General features: G+C 37.1%; 1 protein-coding gene across 1 annotated transcript in view; it reads right to left on the bottom strand.

Annotated features, from left to right (window-relative positions):
- The window catches only part of tmeff1a (transmembrane protein with EGF-like and two follistatin-like domains 1a), an 86,353-nt gene extending 63,681 nt beyond the window's left edge, over window positions 1-22,672 (bottom strand). Inside the window, exon 1 of the mRNA XM_088918492.1 lies at window positions 21,892-22,672. Coding sequence (XP_088774618.1) covers window positions 21,892-22,054 — 163 coding nt within the window. The 5' untranslated portion in view covers window positions 22,055-22,672. The remainder of the gene's footprint in view (window positions 1-21,891) is intronic.
- Window positions 22,673-22,959: the final 287 nt, after the last annotated feature.

The following is a 22,959-nucleotide window of genomic DNA, read 5'->3' on the forward strand; positions in this document are numbered from 1 at the left end:
TGTGCTAAAAACCATAGGAAAGACTAAATTAACATTTCAGACCTTAAAATAAGGAAAGCAATTTACTTTCCTATTTTTAACAGCGTCTTCTGATTTGAAGAGAGTTTAAGCAATTTCCAAAAGACACATATTTTATTTGTAAATACAAAATTATGTTTTATACACGTGTTGATGACTTCCAACAGATATGCAGAGGGCATAAATGATTTAGAGTTTGATTTACATTTACCTTTGAATACAGTGCCATGAACAGAAGCCGAAGCTTTCCTCTTTCGCATTGTACTTCAGAAATACTCAGAAGCAGTACAAACCGTACATCCACAACTAGTTCATTTCCCATTCTAAGGAATCCCTGTGCCTACAGTGATTGTTTACAGCATGGGTGGAAAAAAAATCTGTGGGTAGCTTTGATGTGCATTTGCCAGAGGTCACATCTGTAGTGGATTCACAGGCTGCGTCAGCTCCTAATTACAGGTTGTTACTTGGCATCTTCAAAGACTGTTGAATCAGTGAACAACTTCGTAATTCTCTACCATTTCTTTTTCAAATTCTGAAGTGTAAAAGGGAGGCAATTCCTATCACGCTTTTAAACACAAAGCGGAAAAGAGTTTAATGTTAACTTTTTAAAAGAAAAATACAATGCACATGTTGAAACAAGTAGCATTCCTCTTGAGTTTCACTGAACTTAACTTCAAAAGTAAGTCAATTCCCCAGCCCTGCTGGAATCAAAGATCTCTTCAGATTTGCATTCAGCAACACTCAATTTCAATTACAATTTGAATTTTTCCTTTAGTCCTTTCAGCATAAGTGAGAAAGTTTGAGTTCAGCTACAAACCACAGCAACTCTGGCAGCATACACTTCCAAACCTACCCAGCGTTTGGATAGTATCCTAAGCTTTTTTCTTTAAATAAAAGTCTACATCTTAAATGCATCCCTTAACCCTTAAACTGCAGTTACATTTGGAACTGACCACCTAATAAAACATTATTTATCTTTATCTAATAAAACAACATGAAATACTTTATATCTTTAATTGTTGTAGCAAGTATGGCACACTTTTCCCACTTCACTGATCTACTTTATGCTTTCAGCTCAGAATCTGACAACTATTATTTTCATGATTATGGTTTATCTTTCAGGCTCCTTGAGATGCAAATTACACTTGTATGTAAAGGCTTATAAAAATATTAACCCATTCTGAATTATGCATTTAGTAATTACATATCCATAGCCAAGCAGGTTCCAAATATGATACTGTACAAGACACAGGCTCTATGCAAGACATAGAAAGATGCCAAACTCTACATTTAAAAAAAAGCAAAATCATGACTAGTTTCATACCAACCACACAATAATTTGCCAATGTGAAAAGTGTTTACCTTAAATGTATAGATACTAAAAATCAAAGATGTACTTTGGGAGACTTTAAAAACAACAAACACATCATTTTTGGATTTTGCCATTTATTTTCACCTGGGAGAACCACTTACCACCTTTACAGATAAACTCTTTATTCCTTTATTCTCACTCAGTGATGGTTTTCTTGCCTAAAAGTTGCTTACTTTGATGCTGTCTTCAAATGTCCTTCAAAATGAGAAATGAATTGTGAACGATACACAACTGTCAAGACTGTCAAGCAAGTGACAAGATCCTAGCTTTGATACTACTGCCTTCTACAGATACTACTTCATTCTTTTGTTCCTAATTATGTTGTTCTTATAAACTACAGATACTTGTGCATTAAGTGTAATTTTGGTGTTTTTTCATTATGTGTAATAACATACCTGAAAGTGTGTGCGGATAACTAATGTAGACCAGTGGTAGAAAAACAACAGCGAAAAAGAGGAAAACAAATAATCAATAGGTTTCTAGGCATGACAACAATATGGGGATGGCAAATTCTATAAAACATGGGGGGTGAGGGGCTGTGCTTTGTGTACTGGTGGTACTGCAGCTGAAGAAAAGCTATTGTAGTTTAAGCACTGCATTTCATTCCACAGCTTGAATAGTAGCAAGAAACTCAATCGAAACAAATGGTTACAAAAGACAGATAGGACAAAGGGGAATGCAGAAAAAAAGTTGGGAAAAAAAGAACTAATGACAGCCACTAACTAAAACGGGAACAGAGATTTCTCAGCAGGCAACCGGGACTAGCAAGAAAGATGTCTGACGTGCTGAAAGAGCAAGGGGCTGCAGGAAATTAAAGACTGCCTTGGGGTTAAAGTGCAAGCAACCTGACGCTATAGAGCTGGTAAGTGAATTGCAGGCCATAGAAAACTAGCACTAGCCTTCACATTTGTGAGGCTCAGTACAGAGGTTTCAATCAAAGCATCAGGCTTGTATGGTTTGCTGTTTAAACCAGAATAAGCCTTGGAGGAGGCCTGCCCTCGTGCTAAAGAGCTTTAACCCCTACAAGAGGAGTAAGGCAATTAGGAATCACAAAGACATTTAAAAGAAACTTTCACTCCAGATCAACAATGATGTCAGATCTCCTTTATCAGTTATTCACCCTCTTTCTTATGTCTGTGGAACACAGCCACCCACACAAGGGCACAAGTTTGATCCTGAGTCCAGATTACTAAAGGAAGTCCCAAGGCCATGAAGGGACAGGGAACATTCAGAGAATTTGTTTTAAGTGCTGCTGAAACAAGGGGTGATTATCAAGCATGCGTCCTTTTGTTATTAACTTCCTCAAATTTAGAATGGAAATTAAACGGTGAATTTTTGGCAGAGAGGCAGTGAACAGTTAAGTACCAATTTATTTAATCCAGCTAATGCACAAACAATATATAAATATACCCCTTTTTATAGAAGAAATATAGATTTGTTTTATAGAAGAAAACAAATTCTTGCAAATGGATTATACTAATTCTGCTTTTAGGTTATAAAGGATAATATTGCATAAATGTTTGGAGCTGTCACCCAACTAGTAGTGTATAATATATTTTATTTTTGGTGCATTATTCAGAGCAGTTATCTAATGCTAATTAATCAATTTAAAGGATGATTAATTGTCTAACTGCAATATTTTATATTTGAAGAATTGCTTCACAGGACAAATTTATAGTTAATATGTTTTTAATATCCCCATTGATGTATAAGTTCAGTTACCAAACTGAAGGACCAATGTTTAGGTGAATGTAATCTAGAAAGCTTCCATATTATTGGTAAGCAGTACAGAGGACTTCTTATAATAATTTGTTTTTCCGGAAAAAAGCAACACCTTCATTGTCGGCTACTACTTTTAACTGTCTTGACCTCACTCAGACTAGGAAAATTTGTGATTTCCAATTCTGTACACAAAAGTAATGTTGATATAGTATCACCACACGTATCAGTCCAAAATGCAGTTCTCTTTGATTTAAAGAACCTGAAAGACATGCTACTGCCCTTTCTTCTTTATCTGTCTGGCTGCCAGGGTTGTTGTCTTTATTTTTATGACGTCTCCTACTGACATAGCCTATCAAGGCTGAGTGCTCAAGCAAAACACCTGTATTTCTCAACCTTCTTCAACCCTAAAAGCCCCCTCCCCCCTCAACTCCCGGAGCACGCACAGCCAGGGATTGTTCAGCCATGACAAGATGTCAAGTCTCCAAATGGCGCCAGAAGGGTCCTTTGGAAGCTCCCAGTTTTCCACGTGACTCAGTGGGAGAACAATGGTAAAGGGACAGATCCAGCTGCCACTGCAGCTGACTCCGATTCCAGCCACCAAAGCAGCTGAGGGCAGTAAACCGGTTAGTGGTCTCATCAGACAGTGTAACCAGACAATCCCATGGCTCACTCTGCTTGACATCGCAGCCCAGCTCAAAACGCTTGATAACTCTGCTCTGGCCAACATCCTGTGCTTTATGTTTCAGCACTCTTTTTTTCAACCAAATCACAACTTCTATAAAACAAGAAGAAACATTCAGAGAGCTCAGCTCACTGATTTTTTTTTTAGTATCTTGCACTGATATTTTACAATATGAAGTCATGAACTTTATCTTTATGCAGTACTCCCTGTTCCAATATGCACTATTGCTTTGCAACTACTTTTCCACGAAACAGAGTCTAGTAAAAAGGAAGATCATGCAGCAAGACTCTTAACTGATCTTTATTCAGATTGAGAACATAGATAATCATTATCATGAGCTGCCAAACCAGCTATTAAACTCCAGTTCTTGAGAGGAAGTATAATGTAGGCATTTCTATATTCAGAACATATTTACTCTTTTAATTGTCATATAAGTATGGATATCTGCCATGTTAGTTGACTACACTCATGATGTCTTGAGATGATTGCGCTAAAAAGAAAACACCAAACACAAATCTGGCTTTGTGCACCTTATAGGGCCGAACATACAGTACAAGACCATGTAGAGAGTTGATATCTACATTATGTATGATAGGACAATCTTTTAAATCATTATGGGTTCTCAATTTAACACTGTTCTGCAGCTACACCAAATTAAATCAAAACAAAACCCATGTATTTTTATTCCACTGCAATTTGTGTTACAACAAATTCCTCTATAAACATCTTAAGTTTCATTCCAACCTCTTCACATGTTCAGGGTTACGACTAACAATGAAAATATAATGAATGCTCCTGAGAATTACAGCTCAAGATTTAAAGGCAGAAAGTGTTTCTGACTAACACAAACTAGAGTCAGGGGAATCATGCACAGAGGGAGAGGAAATTGCTCAAAAACATTCAAATGCCAGAGTCAGGTTTAAAAGTCAACACACAAGAATACAAGGGGTACTTCTGAGTGGCTTTTTTGAACAGCCTGTAAATCTAGTGAAGTAACAAAAAATAATAAAGAGGAGACTGAGGTGCAGTGAACAATCCAACTTTGAATAACAATAACAATAATAATAATAATAATAATAATAATAATAATAATACAACACTTGTTAATCATAAACATGTTGCTAAAATTATCTACACCTGCAAAAGTCTGGTCTGGACTTCAGGACAACATGAAATGGCTTTCCTTTGACAGAGAGGACATGTCACAAATCTCAGGATGAGAACTCAATACTAGTACAATCACTTCACTTTTCATTTTGATCATCTTAGGTTGCACATACTTCATTATAGACTGAGAAATATTCCAATATCTCAGATTTTATGACTCATAAAAAGGCTTGTATAGTGGGGCATTCTTCAGAGACAGTTTTTTGGTTGTAAGAGAATTTGTAATTTGTTAAAATGTGAAGATAAAAACATGCAGGTTACTCTGAAATGAATTTGTACCCAAGGCAATTCATAGTGAAATATAGGACATGGTTAGACCCTCCAAATTCTTCCACCTTTAAAATCCAAGCAAGTATCAGTCAGAGTACCTACCATTGTTGGATTATTTGCACAATACATAAAAGGCGAGGAAGATGCAGAGAGCAGATTTTTTATCTGACTTTTAAAATAGTTTTTACTATGACAGAACACCTTTCACTGTCCAGATAAGTTAAGTGTTACTAACTTATTTATATTGTTATCATCTTTCTTCAGCTATTCTTCAACTTATGTTTGTGTTATACAGATGACTGTTTATTATCATATAATTAAGTACTGTATACCATAGAGTTGATGGTATTAATATTTAAATCAGAAGCATACATACTGTATTATATAATAAAGGAGATGGCATTATTCACATAGCTTCATATACAAAACATCAACCAATAATAAGATTATTTAGTGTGGTATGTACTTATTATTTACTTGCTGCATTATCAGTGAAAATTAAAAAAAAAAAAATCTTAAACATGTCTGTATAAACAGTTAAAAGTACAACAACATTAGCCAGAACAACTTATTAATAAGGAACAAGTAAAAGGATTACTCTATGCTGAAAAGAGAAGAAAGGAAGCACAATGTTTCGGTTTTGGAGCCCTCTTCGGGTGTAAGGCTTACACCAGCATTGTAAGCCATCGTCTAGAAACCTGCTGCAATTTGAGTCAACAAACTATTAAATTATCTCCACTATCACACGCCTTGATACTGCATAACAAATGTTCTGTTCCTATGAGCAGTAAGAATAAGTCTCTTTAATGAGAAGAAAGCTGGAACAGAAAAATAAAAACTACTTTAGAAAGTAAAATTGTAATAAACTTCAGGCAGGTATTTCTAAAGAAAACTGATGATTGTGAAAGGAATTGATGTCTGCTTAGAAATAGTTGGATATCTAACTCAAGTGCATTAGCGGCACAAAGGTAAATCCTGATGTAGCCTTTATGCTACTATTTAAGATTCTTTTGGTATACTTACACCATTTACAGGCATAAAAACACATACCTCATACCGAGCTAGTGTGAAGAGTTAATCGGAAATGATAGGTAGCTGTGTCTGAAAGAACTCAATGGTCTTGCACTTTTGATTGATTTGAATTACACAGTCAAAGATTGCAACACAAAATCCCATAACACAAGAAAAGAAATCTAAGAAAGGCAGATGATTTTTTTTATTTTCAAGGTTTCCTGTGTTGTCAAGGCTCCTCACAATAGCTTTTGTCTCCAGCTCTCCAATGCCATTAAAGAAGGGAGAGTCTTAGATGAGGTGGAAGGGATCTCTGCTCTGAATTTTTTCCTTTGATTTATCTTGCTCAGAGGGTCTCTGTATATTCCTGCATTCACAATGAGCAGATTTTCAGCAATTTTCTTTCAGTCAAAGAGCAGGCTGTCCATCAGTGGTAAAGGTCAGGGCCTTGGGACTTCTGATTTGGCCTTAGACTCTTTGGAGAACAACAAAAGTAGTGGTGGTTTAAAAAAAAAACCAAGTGAATACATACTGCCTGCTTTGAAGAACAATTGCAAGCATTTTCTGATTCTGTCACTTGCAACTGCATTCCCTGACAACCAAAATAGCCCAGCCTACACTTTGTCCACAGACTTTTCCTCTGTGGCTGATTCATGGGCTCCACTGTGGTTCACAGACATTTTTCAGGACCAGACTTTTGATCTGAGAAATTATATAACAGGCGAGCACAGAAACAAATTCATTTTTGTCCTACACTTACATATCACTATAATTTGAAAGTCCAGAATGACACAACATTCCAGACCAACAGGGTTCCAAGCATAAATCCAGAACATTCCATTAATAGATTATAGATTGTTTTGAATCCAGCTGTGTAGAGAGCCAGTTCTGTAATGAGTTTGGAATATGACCATGAGAACATGACAAAGGTTTCATATGATATGAAGCAATCTGGCCCTAGTAGTTTATCATTTGACTCGTGCTCCTCTGGGCTGCAAATAGTTTATTAAACCAATGATCACAACCAGCTGTTTCTTGAAGCATCCCAAAATAATTAGCTTCAAGAACATGATCTACGCAGTTTTTTACAGACCCCAAAGCCTTTGTTTTCTTTGAAACTTTGCCATCTTAAACAATATATCAAGCTATAATCCCGCAAGACCAGGAGTGCTTAACACTGTGGCTTTTCCATACTAGGCTACTGTTGAATTTTGTTACAACAAACAGAACAAGTGCCAAATCATTCTATAAATCCTCTTACTTATCAACTGAATAATTACATTTTTGTTGGAAGATCACTCTCCAAAGGACTTGACTAAAAGGGTAACTAGCTGAGCACCCCTGTGCTACATAGTAATGATAATTATACAATAGCAAAAGAGCAGCTTACAAACTGAGAACTTGAAATGTAGGGTTTACCCATATTAAATATAAAATTACATACCACGCATTAAAATAATCTTTCTTAAAAATGAGGTAAAAAGCAGAACAAACAACAAATAGAAAATTGTCCCTACAAAGACTAACAAGTACTGTGCAGTGAGGTCTTTGTTTCCAAAAAATAGCTAATTTTTAAATATTAGAAATAGTTAACAAAAGATGACACTCTTCTCAGGTTTCACAGTTTAAATGAATGCACTGCCTTTAATTACAAATGTTGACAATAAAAAACAAGAGTGTCAAGAATTAATTCTTAAATGGCTTTCATGTCTGAGCAGCATTTTAATGTTTTATTAAAAAAGTTACACTCCAGCATTTTACAACACTACGCCAGAAACAAAATCAAATTCACCAGAGACCAAAGCGCAAACTGGAACACTCCCAAAAGAGCAATCAAACCATATATCAAAAATGCATATTGTTGCAGGTTTAAAACCACTTTCAAGAACATGTTATTACAATAATTCTAATGAAAGGAAGCACATGTGGAGGAAAAACAAACAAACTGCACATCCTTGATCACACTGAATTGCAAATACTGTATCTCAGATATAGTGAAGTCTTAATGGTCATTATATACAATACAAATATACAAGTTATTTTAGTTGTGATTTGAAACAGGCTTAAAACACAGGCCTCCCAATGTGATACAGTATGTACAGTATGTCCTGCAATACATAAGGACATAAGGGGATGCCAATTGATTGTTCCTGAGATATGTCCTGAAAGTGGGATGACTTATGGTCATCGCTAAATGCCTGCTTTATTTTGTTCAAGAGGGCTATACTGTATAATGAAACATTAAAGCAATTAACAGCAAGATTTGTTTCTAGTTTTTGGATCCACAGGAGCTGTATTTATTAACTAAAAAGAGGAAAAAAACAGGATTTGTGGGTGAGAAAAATCTTTAGGAATAAAGAAGATCGCAGTTTAATTTTCTACAGAGTGGTTTTTCTTCAGTTTTTAGTTGATGTTACCATAGTAACTGTTTATTCCTCATAGAAAATGTGCTATTTTCTCTGTTGTTTAATAGTTGCCAAAGCATGAAGTAGACAAAAAAGTTATTTTAAAAACAAAATTATTCATACTCATCCAAAATTAGTTCTATATTCACTGCCCTGAAAAAAATAGGACAGTGACGTTTAAACTGGGTTTTTTACTATAACCTAAAAACAAAATGTGACTGATAAAGTCAACACATAATTATTTTATTTCTTCCTTGGGGAATTAAAAAATGATTAAACTTATTTTGAAGAAGCAAATGTATTGGGACAACTGGCAGACAGATGTTTGTTGTTGGTCAGGTATTTGTTGTTGTTATACATGGGGATTATTAGAAGGCCATGATTGGTAAGGGCCAACGGGAAATTTGGCCAGGGCGCCAGGGTTACACCCTTTCTCTTTTCTCTTCTCTCTTCGAGAAACTCCCTGGGATTTTTAATTACCACAGAGAGTCAGGACGCTGGTTTCACATCTCATCCGAAGGACGGTGCCTTTTTTTTCTACAGTATAGTGTCCCTGTCACTATACTGGGACATTAGAATCCACATAGACCACAGAGTGAGCACCCCCTGATGGCCCCACTAACACCTCTTCCAGCAGCAACCTTAGTTTTTCCCAGGAGGTCTCCCATTCGGGTACTGACCAGGCTCACACCTGCTGAGCTTCAGTGGGTTGCCAGTCGTGAGATGCACAGTTGGGCTGCTGTCCAAATCATATCGTACTTATCATTCATATTAATCTCATGATCACAAATACAGTTTATAATGGAAGAGAGAGAACCATATATCATGAGCAGACAATAGAGATGTGCCAGACAGACTGTATAGTGAGCATTATGTACATAAATGAGTTATAAGATTCCTGAGCCTAACGTTCTGTGGTGATACAGCCTATCTGAGCAGATGTCCATCACTGGTTTAAAAGGACAACCTTTAGAGACGTCTGGCCAAGTTAAAAATATATTATCTTCATGATATTAAACATTCTTGTAAATGTACAATTAAACTACATAGCCTACATATTGTAGCCCATGTGCATTTAAATAAGTATATTTTGTGTTTAATAAGATCCAGTGTACCATCTACATCAGCCTTCGTTAACTCCAGAACAAGTCCACTGTACAGTTACAGTTCTAAGCACTTCTTGTATTATGAATGTCTGACTTGCCCCACAATTTTTGTAAGGCTTTCAGAAAAATTACTAAGTTCAACAAATGCACTGCAATCTCCATTTTTAACTTCAAAGACAGAAAAGCCTCTTCTATGGAACAAAGCCAAAATACATCAATCAAGAAAGGAAACCAGTTGTTCACAGCATGTAATAAGATACTAATGGTAAAGTGTTCGTATTTTGTTTTATGGATAAGGTTTGACTTGAGTTTTATGAAAGAGAGACCTTTTAACATTCATTCATATTTTCTGCAGCACCATAAATAAGAGAAGGGAAATGAATTACAACTCATTTGAGACCTGGAAACATTCTTCATCAGACTTATACAACTACACATCACATGGATATTTCAGCATCTCTTTTTCATGCATTTTGGAAACTGAAGACCCACTTTGGTATGTACCATTTCTTTGCTTATTTTACCTATCAGCTATGTTCAAATTGAGCAAGAAAGACACTCCCCTTTGTTAGAAACAGCTTTCCCTTTTGCACACAGATAATAATGAATTAATGATTGCATGGATTTATTTAGTGCTTTTCATTCCAAAAGACTGAAACTCCTCATTGACAGCAGAAACAGAAACGCCAGATTAGAATTTACTCTGAAGTACAGCATAAGCCACCACTGGAATAATGTTTTGTGGACTAATGAGGCCAGACTGACCTGTACAAAAGTGATGGAAAAGTTAAAATTTTGTAAAACAGATCATAAAATGCCTTACATACAGTATAGTTGGAGGGAACCCACAGCATCCACCAGTGAACCAGTGAAGTACAAGTTGACTTCACACATGATCAGATTGAGAAGACAGAAACTGCTTCACCAGTCAAACTAACTGGATCTTCAGGCAGGCCACACTATGCAAGCTCAGGGTGGAATTTAGACAAACACCAGGGTTAAAACCCATTACAAACAGTGACATGGCTTTAACGACCAAGAATTCAGGACATAAGTTTAACGTCTCATCAGAAAGATTGCAGTTCATACAGTACAGTGTACCCGGTAGCCATGTTGGTTGGTTAGTTTGGGAAATGATGGTCTAGACTCTAGAGCGAAGAATGCCACTCTCCTGTCCCACAACACTGCATGCAGCAACAACCCGAGTTTCTTTATAGTGCCCCCATAGGAGTATTGAGCAGAAATTCAGCACTACTGAAGAAATAGAGACAGCAGCGTTACATTCTTCTGAAAACTACTAGAGAGTTTTGAGCCAAGAACCTAAGATCAAAGACTGTGAATTACTATACCTTTCTTTCTACCAATTCTGTAGGAGTAATTCAGCAATTGAAAGTTGCTCCCCATTTTCTTAATGTTGTAATGAATAGTGCTGCAGTCTCAATGCAGTACCAAAAAGTACAAATATAGCAGTCAAATTGAAAACCTAGACACACAGAGCCGCTATATCTGCTATATAAAAAATGAGCACCCTGAGAAACAGTCTAAAAAGACTGCTCACTTTTCATACACAGATGACACACAAGGTCAAGCCAGATCACAGATGTGTCGGTTTCTCTTCCATTTTTGTACTTTCTATACAAATGGCACATGGGCGACTTGCTTAAAATGCTTTGCAGATCTGAAACCATTGGAGTCTTTCACAGTGTAACTGAGGGGGGAGGGGTAACTGTTCAAAAACAACATTAGTATCAACTGATAAGGAGACTGGCTGGCTGAGCACTAATGTCATTAGAGTCAGATGGCTTATCTGGCATCTCCTGGCCAGAACAGTTGTTGTGGACCTCAGTAGGAAAGGGGTAAGGGCAGCATGCCAGGCAGGATCATTTATAACATATAGACTAATTGACATTAGTCAATGTATATATTTTTAAAAATCTTATCACTTAAATTATTTTCACCAATACACTTAGTTTAATTACAACATTTATTAAGCATTTATTTGTATTTTCTGCTTAGGGATGGTTTCAGTATTTTCAGAAATGGCCCTGATTTCTACCAAGCAGATGTGCAGTTATTAATTTATGAAAGTAAGTGTGCACCTGGCTTACAGTACATTATAACAGTATTTGGAAAGTCATTGTTTTCTATCCTATTCATACGTGAAGTAAGTGCACAAATGGTATGTAAATCTATGCTGAAACCACTATTAAGTATGCACTGTTTATGTATAAATCATTACTCTTAGAATTGAACCATTTGAATTGCAATGATACATTTCTGCACATTGTTAATAACAGTAAAGAAAATAACTAAGCAGCGAATCGTAGACAGTATAATTATGCGAAGTAGACAACATGCAAAGTAACTGAGCTCAGTAATTGCCTCAATTTTATCACAGCACAAAAGTTAACCTTCAAGATGCTAAATGATGGTAAATGTTTCATCTATCCTCACTGTTCATTGTTTGTCTTCGCTGGGAACTAAAAACATATTATACACAATTCTGTCTCTTGTATTTATCACATCTGTTAAGTTTCTTTACAAACATTACAGCACTGTTTACCGATTTGTACTGTATCCCTGCAGTTACATTTTCCCCAAAAAGTCTTAAATGAATACACCAAAAATAACAAAAGACAACAAAGGCCTTGCAATGTTTTTGACTATTTTTTCTAACATATTTTAGATATGTGAATGATATCACCCAGACAGACATCTGCTGCAATCACTGTAAACAAAGTATAAGCATGAACTACAAAATCATGCTGTGGAGGCTGATTCACTGTGATCGCTGAGGAAGCAGTGGGATGAAGTTCTTGGATCAATAAGCTGCTATACTGGCACTCAAATCAATGAGGTAGAATGAACGCCTCACTGTTGTGTCACTTTTATTTCTCATTCAGATTTCTTCTAAAAGTTTTAACATGTAGTCTATATTCAATCAAGATGATTCAATCAAATTGTCTGTACAATTTTCCTTTAATTCCCTTCTTAAAACCTGTTGGCTTTCTTTACTTCGTACTGAATTCACACAACAAAAAATTATGCATCCACACAATTGACAATTCTGCCACCACTGTAAACTCTTCTTGAAAACGTTTATATTTAGAAATAAAAAATCCGCTTTGGCCAAGTACTGACTCTTCCCTTTAGTCTTCTACATTTTTATCTTTTTTTTTCTTTTAAAAGCTTTTCCATTCGTGCATTCACATTTTAAAACGCTGACCTTTATTGTCTGCTGTTGTTAATGGGTAAAAAGGTTCTATACAGAGATTGGAAAGCAAAATGATAGCAGTGCCATTTAATTTTTTATTGCATTTAACCAAGGTGTAACCAGTAACACAGGATTAGCAATTTTTTGGTTAAGTGAAAAATACTTCTACTACAGGGCATGTAATCACTAGAAAATTGAGACTTCTCACTCCTCATTCTTAGTTAAAATGAAGGCTCCATCTGTTTCACACATGGGAGTCATAAAGAACTAAGCATTCGCTGATTGCCATGAATATACAGTGTACAATTTTGGTCACGATGTTACAATAGAAGTACAAAAACCAGTCCAGAAAAGTAGGCACAACAACATGCATTCCAAGAATCTTGACAGGCTAATAGAAATTAATCTTTATAGTCTTGATCAGAAAAGACTACAAGGAAACTGGTCTAAATATTCAAAATCCTCAAAGGCATTGAAAAAAGTCAAACCAATGGACTTCAAGATTAAAAGTGGAAAACAAACCAGAGGCCACATGTGGACAGAAGTGAAAATACATTTAAAACCAAAAATATGAGGTGCTTCTTTATGCAAAAAGTTGGCGTAAGGCTGCATAGCCATGTTGTCAAAGTCCATATCCAGGCTCGTTTCAAGAAACAGCTGGATGAGATCTTCAGCTCAATCAAGTGCTAACAGGCTAGAAAGACCTCTTCTTATTTATAACCTCTCTCAGAAATATTTGTTGATAACAACTATGCAATGCAAAAGTGTAAGGCTGCACTTTTCAGAACTCTGTAATTATTCTGACATTTAGAATACCTTTAAATTAAATAAATTGACAATAGCTTTTTCAGAATCACAATCCATCAGGCTATATTATCCTCTCAAAAATTATTGGAAACTAACTTTTTCATTATCAGGTATTAAACTGCAAGGCAGTGACTGCATGAATTTTGTATGCACTGCCATTCACTGTCGAGAGTCTACTGCTGACAGCTGACAGCTGAATTATGACGTTATTACATTTATAACTAGCATCATTATAATGACTATAAAGGAAATTTCTAGGCAACAGTGATCTCTGTCTATATTTAGGAAACTAATAAAATAATTATTAATGACAATGTACAAAACAACTGAACCTGTAAGTACAAACAAGCTCTGTCGGCAACTATTAACAGTTGTTAAAGTTAAAAGTTGAAGATTGCTTTAAGAATCACAGAGCCTCAGATGAGAGCCTCTTTAGATGCAAAGCTTAATCCTTCCCATTGAGAAGCTTTGTTCTAGCAGTAAATGGAGGGATTTAGCAGGCTGGCATGTTTTCACCACAGGTTTCTGGTGCCATGCACACCCTACTGAACTTCTTTTATGCAACACACAATCAAGGGGAGCTTCTAATATTATTATGTTTCCATGCCATCACACAGAAGCCTTAAGAGGACATAAGAGTTTTTTCATAGTACAAATTTCAAACTGTTTCCGTTAGGAAATGGATTAGCCAATCATCTCTAAAGTTTGTTATCCCTTGGAAAAATTTTTTCAGAATTGAGTAATAAGATATGCGTCTGAGTAAACCAAACTGGCAGTCTCACGTACTTTCTCGATAAAGCTTCCCAGATCATCTTCTGGGATACCAGCCCAAAAAACTGTTTGAAACATGGTGAAACATCATCAACAACTGTAGTAGCCTGAAGACTGCTAAGCTTAACTCTGACTTCAAGGTCACCACTACCAACTAATCAAGACTGATCAAAATGCTTCTCAAACCTCAGAACTGCTTCTGTTCTGTTCAAAACATAAGCCAGTTACAAATATGGTCACTGGCATAAAAAAGGCTAGGAAAATGGAGTTGCTGCACACATACCTACAGGCAATGACACTAGAAATTCTGTCACTTTTTCATTCGCCAGTGTGATTTCATTCAGGCAGGATCCACGGCAGTTACAATCAATAAACCTTCATTCCCTGGCTTCCTGTTCTGTTTACACAGGGCACAAACATCTGTAAGCACACAGAAATGTTAAGACACGCTTGCCAGGCTGAACTATTCCAATGAATACTTTTATGTTCTGACTTTATTGTAATTATGCTGTTTGCCAATATTATTCTAAATGGGCTCTTTCACAAACACTTAATTACTGGTTTTCAAAACAGCATCAAACGGGTTGTTAGCGTGTACACAACCTGGGGGTAGGTCAGGTAAGAGGATTAAATTAGTGAGAACATTAATTTAAAAAAACAAAAACATCCCCAACGGTTTTTAATTACTCACTAAAAATGTTTAATTGCTTTTGGAGAGAACAAGAAACTGTGCTGTTTAATTGCATGAAGAGTGTATGATGCTACTACCATAAACACCTAATTTAAGTACAGTCAGTTTAGCTTTCTGTCTAGGATAGTGGAATCATTTTAGTAACATGCAGCCTCATTAAAGAGTCCAAATGCTGGGTTTACTTTCTTACTCTGAATTGGTCCCCAGATTGTGCTTCTTTGCAAATTTGCCAAAATTGATTAGTCTCTATGGGTTAACGGCAGCGTTGAGGTTACTGCAGTTAGTAGACTCATTGACAAATATTGGTAAATGTGAAAGCTCTAATGAACACTGGATTGAAATGGAAAGACCCTGCTGAGGTTGCGCTTGGGGCTCCTATAGTCAATGACAGACTGAGGGACAATAAGAGACATAGCCTAAACGGAACAATTGGAGAAGCAGTGACAAGACAAGAATATTCCGGCTTAGAAGCAGTTAAAATGGGCTTTTAAAGACTCTAAGTGTAATGACATTTATATTGAAGGGGGTTGATAGGCCAGCAGGGGGCACTCACTTTGCGGTCTATGTGGGTCCTAAAGCCCGTGTATAGTGATGGGGACACTATACTGTAAAAAGGTGCCAAGGTTCTGACTCTCTGTGGTCATTAAAATTCCCAGGGCGTTTCGCAAAAAGAGCAGGGGTGTTACCCCAGCATCCTGGCCAAATTTCCCATTGGCCCTTACCAATCATTGCCTCCTTATAATCCCCATCTATGAATTGGCTTCATCACTCTGCTCTCCTCCCTACTAACAGCTGGTGTGTGGGGAGTGTACTGGCGCACTATGGCTGCTGTCGCATCATCCAGGTGGTTGTAGTGGAGGGGAGTCCCCACTACCTGTAAAGCGCTTTGAGTGGAGTGTCCAGAAAAGTGCTATATACAGTAAGTGTAAGGAATTAATTACAATTACAGAAAATCAGAAAACAAAATCTCAGAAAGCAAAGCAAAAGACAAGATATGATATACAGATATGACCAGCCCCCAAGCACAGTCTTATTTGTGGATAAGGTCTTTGTTACTTGAGCACAACAAACACAATATTTTGTCTTGCTGGACAAATGTAAAATTATAGACATTGTAGTGACTTCTTGTGCACAATTCTGAATCATACCAGAGAACTCGAGATGGTTTCCAACAATGAGATTATTCACCAGCAAAAAAGGGAGCCTTAACTCTATAGTTTAAACATAATGTCATTCTGCTTATATTGCAAGCATTCCTTTGGGGATAACACACATCTCCAGTGGATTGTGTGTTCTATTTTGATAAGACAAGCTGCACACACATTGTCCTAATGCACACCAAGGAGATCTTACAGCAATGCTAAAACTCTAGAGGAAAACCTCCTTACGTCTTTGTTTAAAGAAGCACCTCCACAATTACACAACATAAAAACCCAAAGATGGTACTGAAAAATCTGTCACTACAAAAAAAAAAATACTATATTTGAGACTTCATGGAGACATCAATTGCTATGGTTTTGAATCTTTCAGGCCAGTTAAAATGTATAGAGCATTTCTTTTTCTCCTAGTTGCTTCTTGTTGCATTTACTTTTTATCTTTAAAATAAAGTGGTCTGTTTTTTTGTAAAGTACGTTCTAATAGCACAGCCTTCCTACAGATACAGATATTTACCAAAAAGGCAAGAGTACAATATAACAATGGTAGCAACACTTAAGATAGCATCTTCAGAAACTGAACGGGACCTCCAGCTGCCACATCAATAAAGAGTCTGAATGAAACTGAAGTAGAAACTAAGAAATGTTATGTTATTAGCAATAAAAATTATTAAGGCTAATTTATACTATTTAATCCAAGATTACTTCTCCAATTATTCACTTATTTAAGATCTACACCTGTTTCCAACATAATGGATTATACACACATCTAAACACCAGTACTACTACTAAAAAAAACTACTGATGGAGGATCCTAAAGGTTGAGAAAACATTTTACTTACAGGGTGAAAATTCAGTACCCATCTAGGTGCAGCACAGCAGCCACTGTGCACCAGCAGTCTTACTACACAGCTGATCAGGTAGAGAAGTGAGAGATTTCATCACTAACTGAATTATGGGAGGACTTTTGGCAGGCCAGACTATGCAAGTCTAAACCAGAATTTAGCAAGGACACCAGGGTAAACACTACTATAAACACTGCAATGAGATTTTTAAAGACCACATCTAGGTCCAATGTTTTATCTGAAGCACAAAGCAATACAACTCTGGTTTTGGTAAAACTGCCACATACTGGGCCACGACTTAAAGCAGAAACTTGATTTGCTTTAGAGATCACCAATTACTTGCTTATGGATTAAAAAAACAACATTTGTATTCATTTCTATGGGCTAACCACCCTCCTCGTGTCAACTTTGGAAATGAGTTATCTCAACAACACATTCAATAACTTCAACAAATCCACAAACATACTATATGCTAACAAAAATAGTAACTAATTCTATTTAGTTACTGCAGCACTTACACCTAGCTGTATTCTGTATATATGGTACCTATTTCTGTAAAATAAAAAAAGAATAGTCTCTTCTATTAGAAATCATTTACAGTATCTTTAAAACAGCTCCTTTTTCTTAAGAGACCTTCTAGCAATATATTGGTTTTCTGACCCAAATCTACAAATAAGTAGCAGCATCATGTTGCAATTACTAGGCAGTGGTTTCCTTATTATTTGTTGTGAAAATGTTGCAATGCAACAGTCCTTGAGCACAGCAGAAAAAACAGAATAGCTGTACATTGTTATAAATGACAATAATGGGAACAGCAATCCTTGACCTGCCATAGCAACACTTGTCTTCTACTTTGCTGTGTATGGTTCAGAAAATCCATTGACTTGCAGCTTTGCTTTGCTCCTTAGCAGTTGGGTTTTCACATTAGGTGGTCTTTTGAGACTTCCCCTGTCAGCTGCAAAGCCTTTATGTCAGAGCATTACAAAATTCCCAATTTTCCGTTGCTTTCTTGGCCAGGGTGGGTGTTTTATGAATGTTCACTTTTTCTTAACTTTGTTAAGATGGCTGGCTCAATGATACCCCCTCCCTCACACTCACACCTATAACAACACTCTGTGTACACTGGGTCCACCAAGAATATACCCATGACCCTTTGGAGGTGGTCTTTAACCAACAGTAATTTATGACAATTGTTCTTTCACTGCATCAGAGAAGCATTTCTGTCTTCGTTTTCTGTCTTCATTCCAGAACCAGGGGTGTTTTATCATCATTGACAAGTGAAAAGAGGTGTCATGTGTGGGCAGGGACACCAGAACCTCCACATTTAAAAGAAATGATCTGGGATACATTTAGAACCTAGGAAATGTAACACACTGACAAAAAGTGCTTTAAGGAACATTAAAATTAACCAAAAAATGTAAATACCCTTCCCTTTCTAAAAATGCCTACAATTCTCTGTACCAAGAGCATCCTAAAAAAGTGCTTCTGCCTACATTGCTTGGATTCATTAGCATACTGTAGGAGCCAGAGTGAATCTGGTCATGTACATCTAAAAACATCTAGCACCTGTGTTAGCTTCACACTTACAGTATATATATATATGCCAAGAGGCATTCAAGACACAAGAAATGCTACTGGTGTCGATACTTGTAGCATTTTTAATATTTCTCAGTATGTGAAGCCTATTTCTGGAGATGTCATCCTTTTTGGAGTCAAATAGCTTTTTATTAAAATCAGAGGGTTTACTGCAATCTTGAAATAGTACAATAGATTAGTCTAGAAGCATACACTTTGTAGTTCAGTATTGAATAGCTTGACCGAGACAACACTCTCAAGCTATTTCAGAAACAAGTGTTGCTAATGAATGGGTATAGAATGACACAATTACAAGTCACAAGCCTTTATATTGATGCAAAGCTGGCTCTCATCTCAAAACAGAAAAGGTTTATAAGCAAAACAACACAATTCTGGGATCATGCTGTTTTCACAAAATAAAGCAAACAATGTATACATTATAGCCCATATGTTTAATTTAAAAGTATTAAGTTTAAATTTCATACAGCTTTTTATTTGAAATTAAAAGTAGTCACATGTATGTCTCATGTGGGAAAAAGGATATAAAGTAATGCAAGTAGAATGATAAATAAAATGGAAGACAAGAATGGAAATATCATTAAAACTCCATTATAGGAGTTTTTCCTAGTTTGGCACACTTAACCGTTCTTCTAGAAAGCCAAAATCAACAACCCACATAAGAAACAGACTTAGCTCTATTGTACTGAAAGAAAATATAGCCGAAGTTAAACTTTCTGCTCAGGTTTCTGCAGCACGACAGCAGAATCTTCTTATATGTACAGTACTTTACACGGCAGCAGGGACACTACACATACAGTACCAAGTTTCCTGTTTATTTTGTACTTATTCTAACCAGCACACATTTGTTTGCAGTTTATAGGTTAGTATAGAAAATTACGGTATACTTAGGACATGCATGGTATCTACAGATAACTAACATCACACACTTTTATGCATTTTGGATTTGATGTATTAGATCTTTTTCTCAACTGAAAACCTGGGTCTGGACTGCACTAGAATCTGAAGGGCTCTTGGCATTGTACTATGAGGTGGATAACAGTCTGCAATAGAGCGGCTGCTCACTTAGGGGTGAAAGGGTAACTCAGCGCTCATGTTTCTTGATTCATGCTTTATAATCTTAGGACTGTCATCACAGTAGCCTGTCACGGGAAACTGATGGGTTCTGACAAGTTCATTCTAGGATGCGATGAGACGATCAACTTTTCACCTACTTTTCATTAAATCTTAAATCACTGAGACAGGTCTGTTTGCTTGTACCGAGGAATAAAAAATCAACGTAAAATATGAGTCTCGTGGACACCATTAACAGAACCAACAAATATTAATTTTTAAATGTTTAAGATTTAAGCATTAAAACATTTTTTCAGGGTTTTTTTTCCCCACAGACAATAAATAATATCGTGATTATGAAGCACAGGAGATGTTTAAAATGAAGACGAAGGAGAGTCCCGTACTTTTTTATTGTATTCCAATAGAACAACAAATAAATTCATTAAAGTTTCAAACTTGTATTCTTTTTAGAAGGTTTACTATAAGTCCGAAATTCAATTCATACGGATATATAAAATACTGTGTAAGCCAAGGAACCATTTTGATTTCCCTTACCTATGCAAAAATAATACTGGCAGAAACTAGAAAGAAACCTGATTAAAAGTCCTAATGGCTAGGAATCAAGATGTAGTAATAATAAAGGCAACTATATATGCAGTCTGCTGCGCTGCACAAGACAAGATGTGATTTTTAATGCATGATTTGGACTTGCTTTCATTATTTTCAGGAGAAACAACAAGACTTTTCAGTGTTATTAAAAGTGTTAGCACAAGGTTGCAAATTACACCTTTTCCGTGACTCGAAGCCTGCAGAAGTATTAAGATATCAAATTAGCAACGACCAAATGATGTGAAAATCTAACAGTTCTACTTGTGAATATAAGGCACGCAACTGATGCATTGCTACATCTTTAAATTTAATCAGTTTTTGTCTTCTCCACACGACCCTAAAGAACGGAAGACCACTTGGAGGAGTGGAATTAATTTACTGTTTTAATTTGTTAGCCGATATACAGTTCGTTAAACTGCAGTTACGGCTTTAATTCTGAAGAAATACATGCAGAGTCGCTCGATACGCCAAAAGACACAAGTGTCTTATTTTTTTAACAATATTGGAAGTGGCAACAAAAACAGGAGTACTAAATAAAGGCAGATGTTTGCACCCAGTAGACGTCTTAGAAGATTACCTACCCTGGTGTTTAATTTACTAACCAATTTCTTTCCCCTCAGTATTTGATCAGTTCAGCAACATGAGCATGTGCGACACCGGGGTAAAGATCTGAATGCTTCATATAAATTACAAATCAGCACCTAAAAAACGAGGACCTGCCTAACAAATGCTGTTGTTCGCTCTAAAGCGAAGGGGGAAAATAAAGACTACCTTTGGGGAAAAAAAAACAATCTGAATGCTGAAGGAGACAGTCTCTTTCCTTTAAATTTTAATAAGTAAAGGTCACGTGAAATATATGGGGAAGCTAGGTCTTGTATCTGTAGACCCGGAGAGGAGGGGGCTGAGAAAGGGACCCGGACTGTCATAGGGTGGGGTTCAATTCTCCGAGCAATTCTTTCATCGCGCACCTGCTCCGCACAATCTGTACGGTATCTTGAATCGCCTCAGTTATGCTTTTGAAAACTGTTGTCTTACTTGAAAGGCAAACAATGGAAGAAAAAATAAAAAAACGAACGCTTTGTTCAACTTTTACAAAGCGAGGAGATACAAAGCTCATTTGACATTGTGACTGTAACAATTTCTCTTAAATTGCTATTTCGCTAAGGTCACGTTCTTTGTCTGCCAGTGTGCGAAAAGATTCGTAGAGTAGGAGCAGTAGGTATCTGAAACCGGAGAGCGTGTATCAAGCTGTTTTTTTTTTCCTCTCTCAGCACAGCTCCTCTGACCACAATGAAGAACAGACACGTATTATCAATATACCTACACACTCGGATACAAACACACACACACACGCATGCCAGCAAAGCCATGTTGTGCACACACAGTAAAACCAATCCTTACCTGTGCAGTCGGCACCTTTCCCTTTACCAGACTGGCAGTCGCTGCCCTGGGGATAAGATGCACGGGTCCCTGGCAATGAAGCGATGGCCAGGAAACAAAAAAGTGAAAAGTAATAGCAAGCCAAGGGTCCGATCCACCTAGCAGGGTGCAAACCTCCCACCATGATGAAAAAGAGTATCGTATGGACAGCTGAAGCAGGCCGCCGAATGCCAGCAATCACTCTTTTCCTGCCCCCTTTGTTTAATTCCAAAAATAATTAACAAAATTAATGGATGAATGAACAGGATGCCTTCGTGAGAGAAGAGGCAGAGCAAGGTAACGGGCACCCGAGGATCTTCGGGAAGGAATGCATGTATTGTGAAAGAATATCCTGCGCACGTTTTACTCCAGATTTAATGAGTGATGTTAGCTTCTCTCAACAGTATCGGCAGGGATTTCTTCCCAGAGTGGTAATCGCAGCGACAGCATCACCTCCGGCCCTCCGCACAGAAGCTTCCTACACGCTCCAGGATTTTTATCACTTTTTTTTTTCTTCTGCCGTCCCCGGATTTCACACCCTCGCTATCTCGCTCTCTCTTTCTCCTCCTTTCTTCTGCTCCTTCCCTGCGGGTACCTCCGTCCCACCGCCGCGGTCCTTTCCCCTCTTTTCCTCCTTGTTTTAAAAAAAAAACAATAACTAAAAAGGGGGAAAGCCACCCCGACTGAAAACAGCAGCAGCAGCTGCAGCAACAACAACAAAGAGACTTGAGGGGGGGGAACGGGTCACGTGACGTTAGCCCCCCCGCCCGTACCAGCCCCCCTCCCTCGCCTGGGGTCGGGCTAACAGAGTACAATACAATAGCGAAGGGGGTCTGGTACTCACCTCTGTCTCCTTTCAAATAATGTAACAGGACACCAACAATGATACAAGACAGCAGTTACACTGAGGGAGTTCAAATACCTTTTGCTTGAAAAAACAACACGCAAAAATACAGCAATTACCGATGTGACTGGAGAAAAAAAATACCCAACTGTAGAAATGTGTTTATTATAGTTTTGTTGATTACGGTCGTGAAAATGCTAATAACT

Source organism: Atractosteus spatula, chromosome 6 (genome assembly GCF_055471065.1).
Source record: "Atractosteus spatula isolate fAtrSpa1 chromosome 6, fAtrSpa1.hap1, whole genome shotgun sequence".
NCBI classification, from domain to species: domain Eukaryota; kingdom Metazoa; phylum Chordata; class Actinopteri; order Semionotiformes; family Lepisosteidae; genus Atractosteus; species Atractosteus spatula.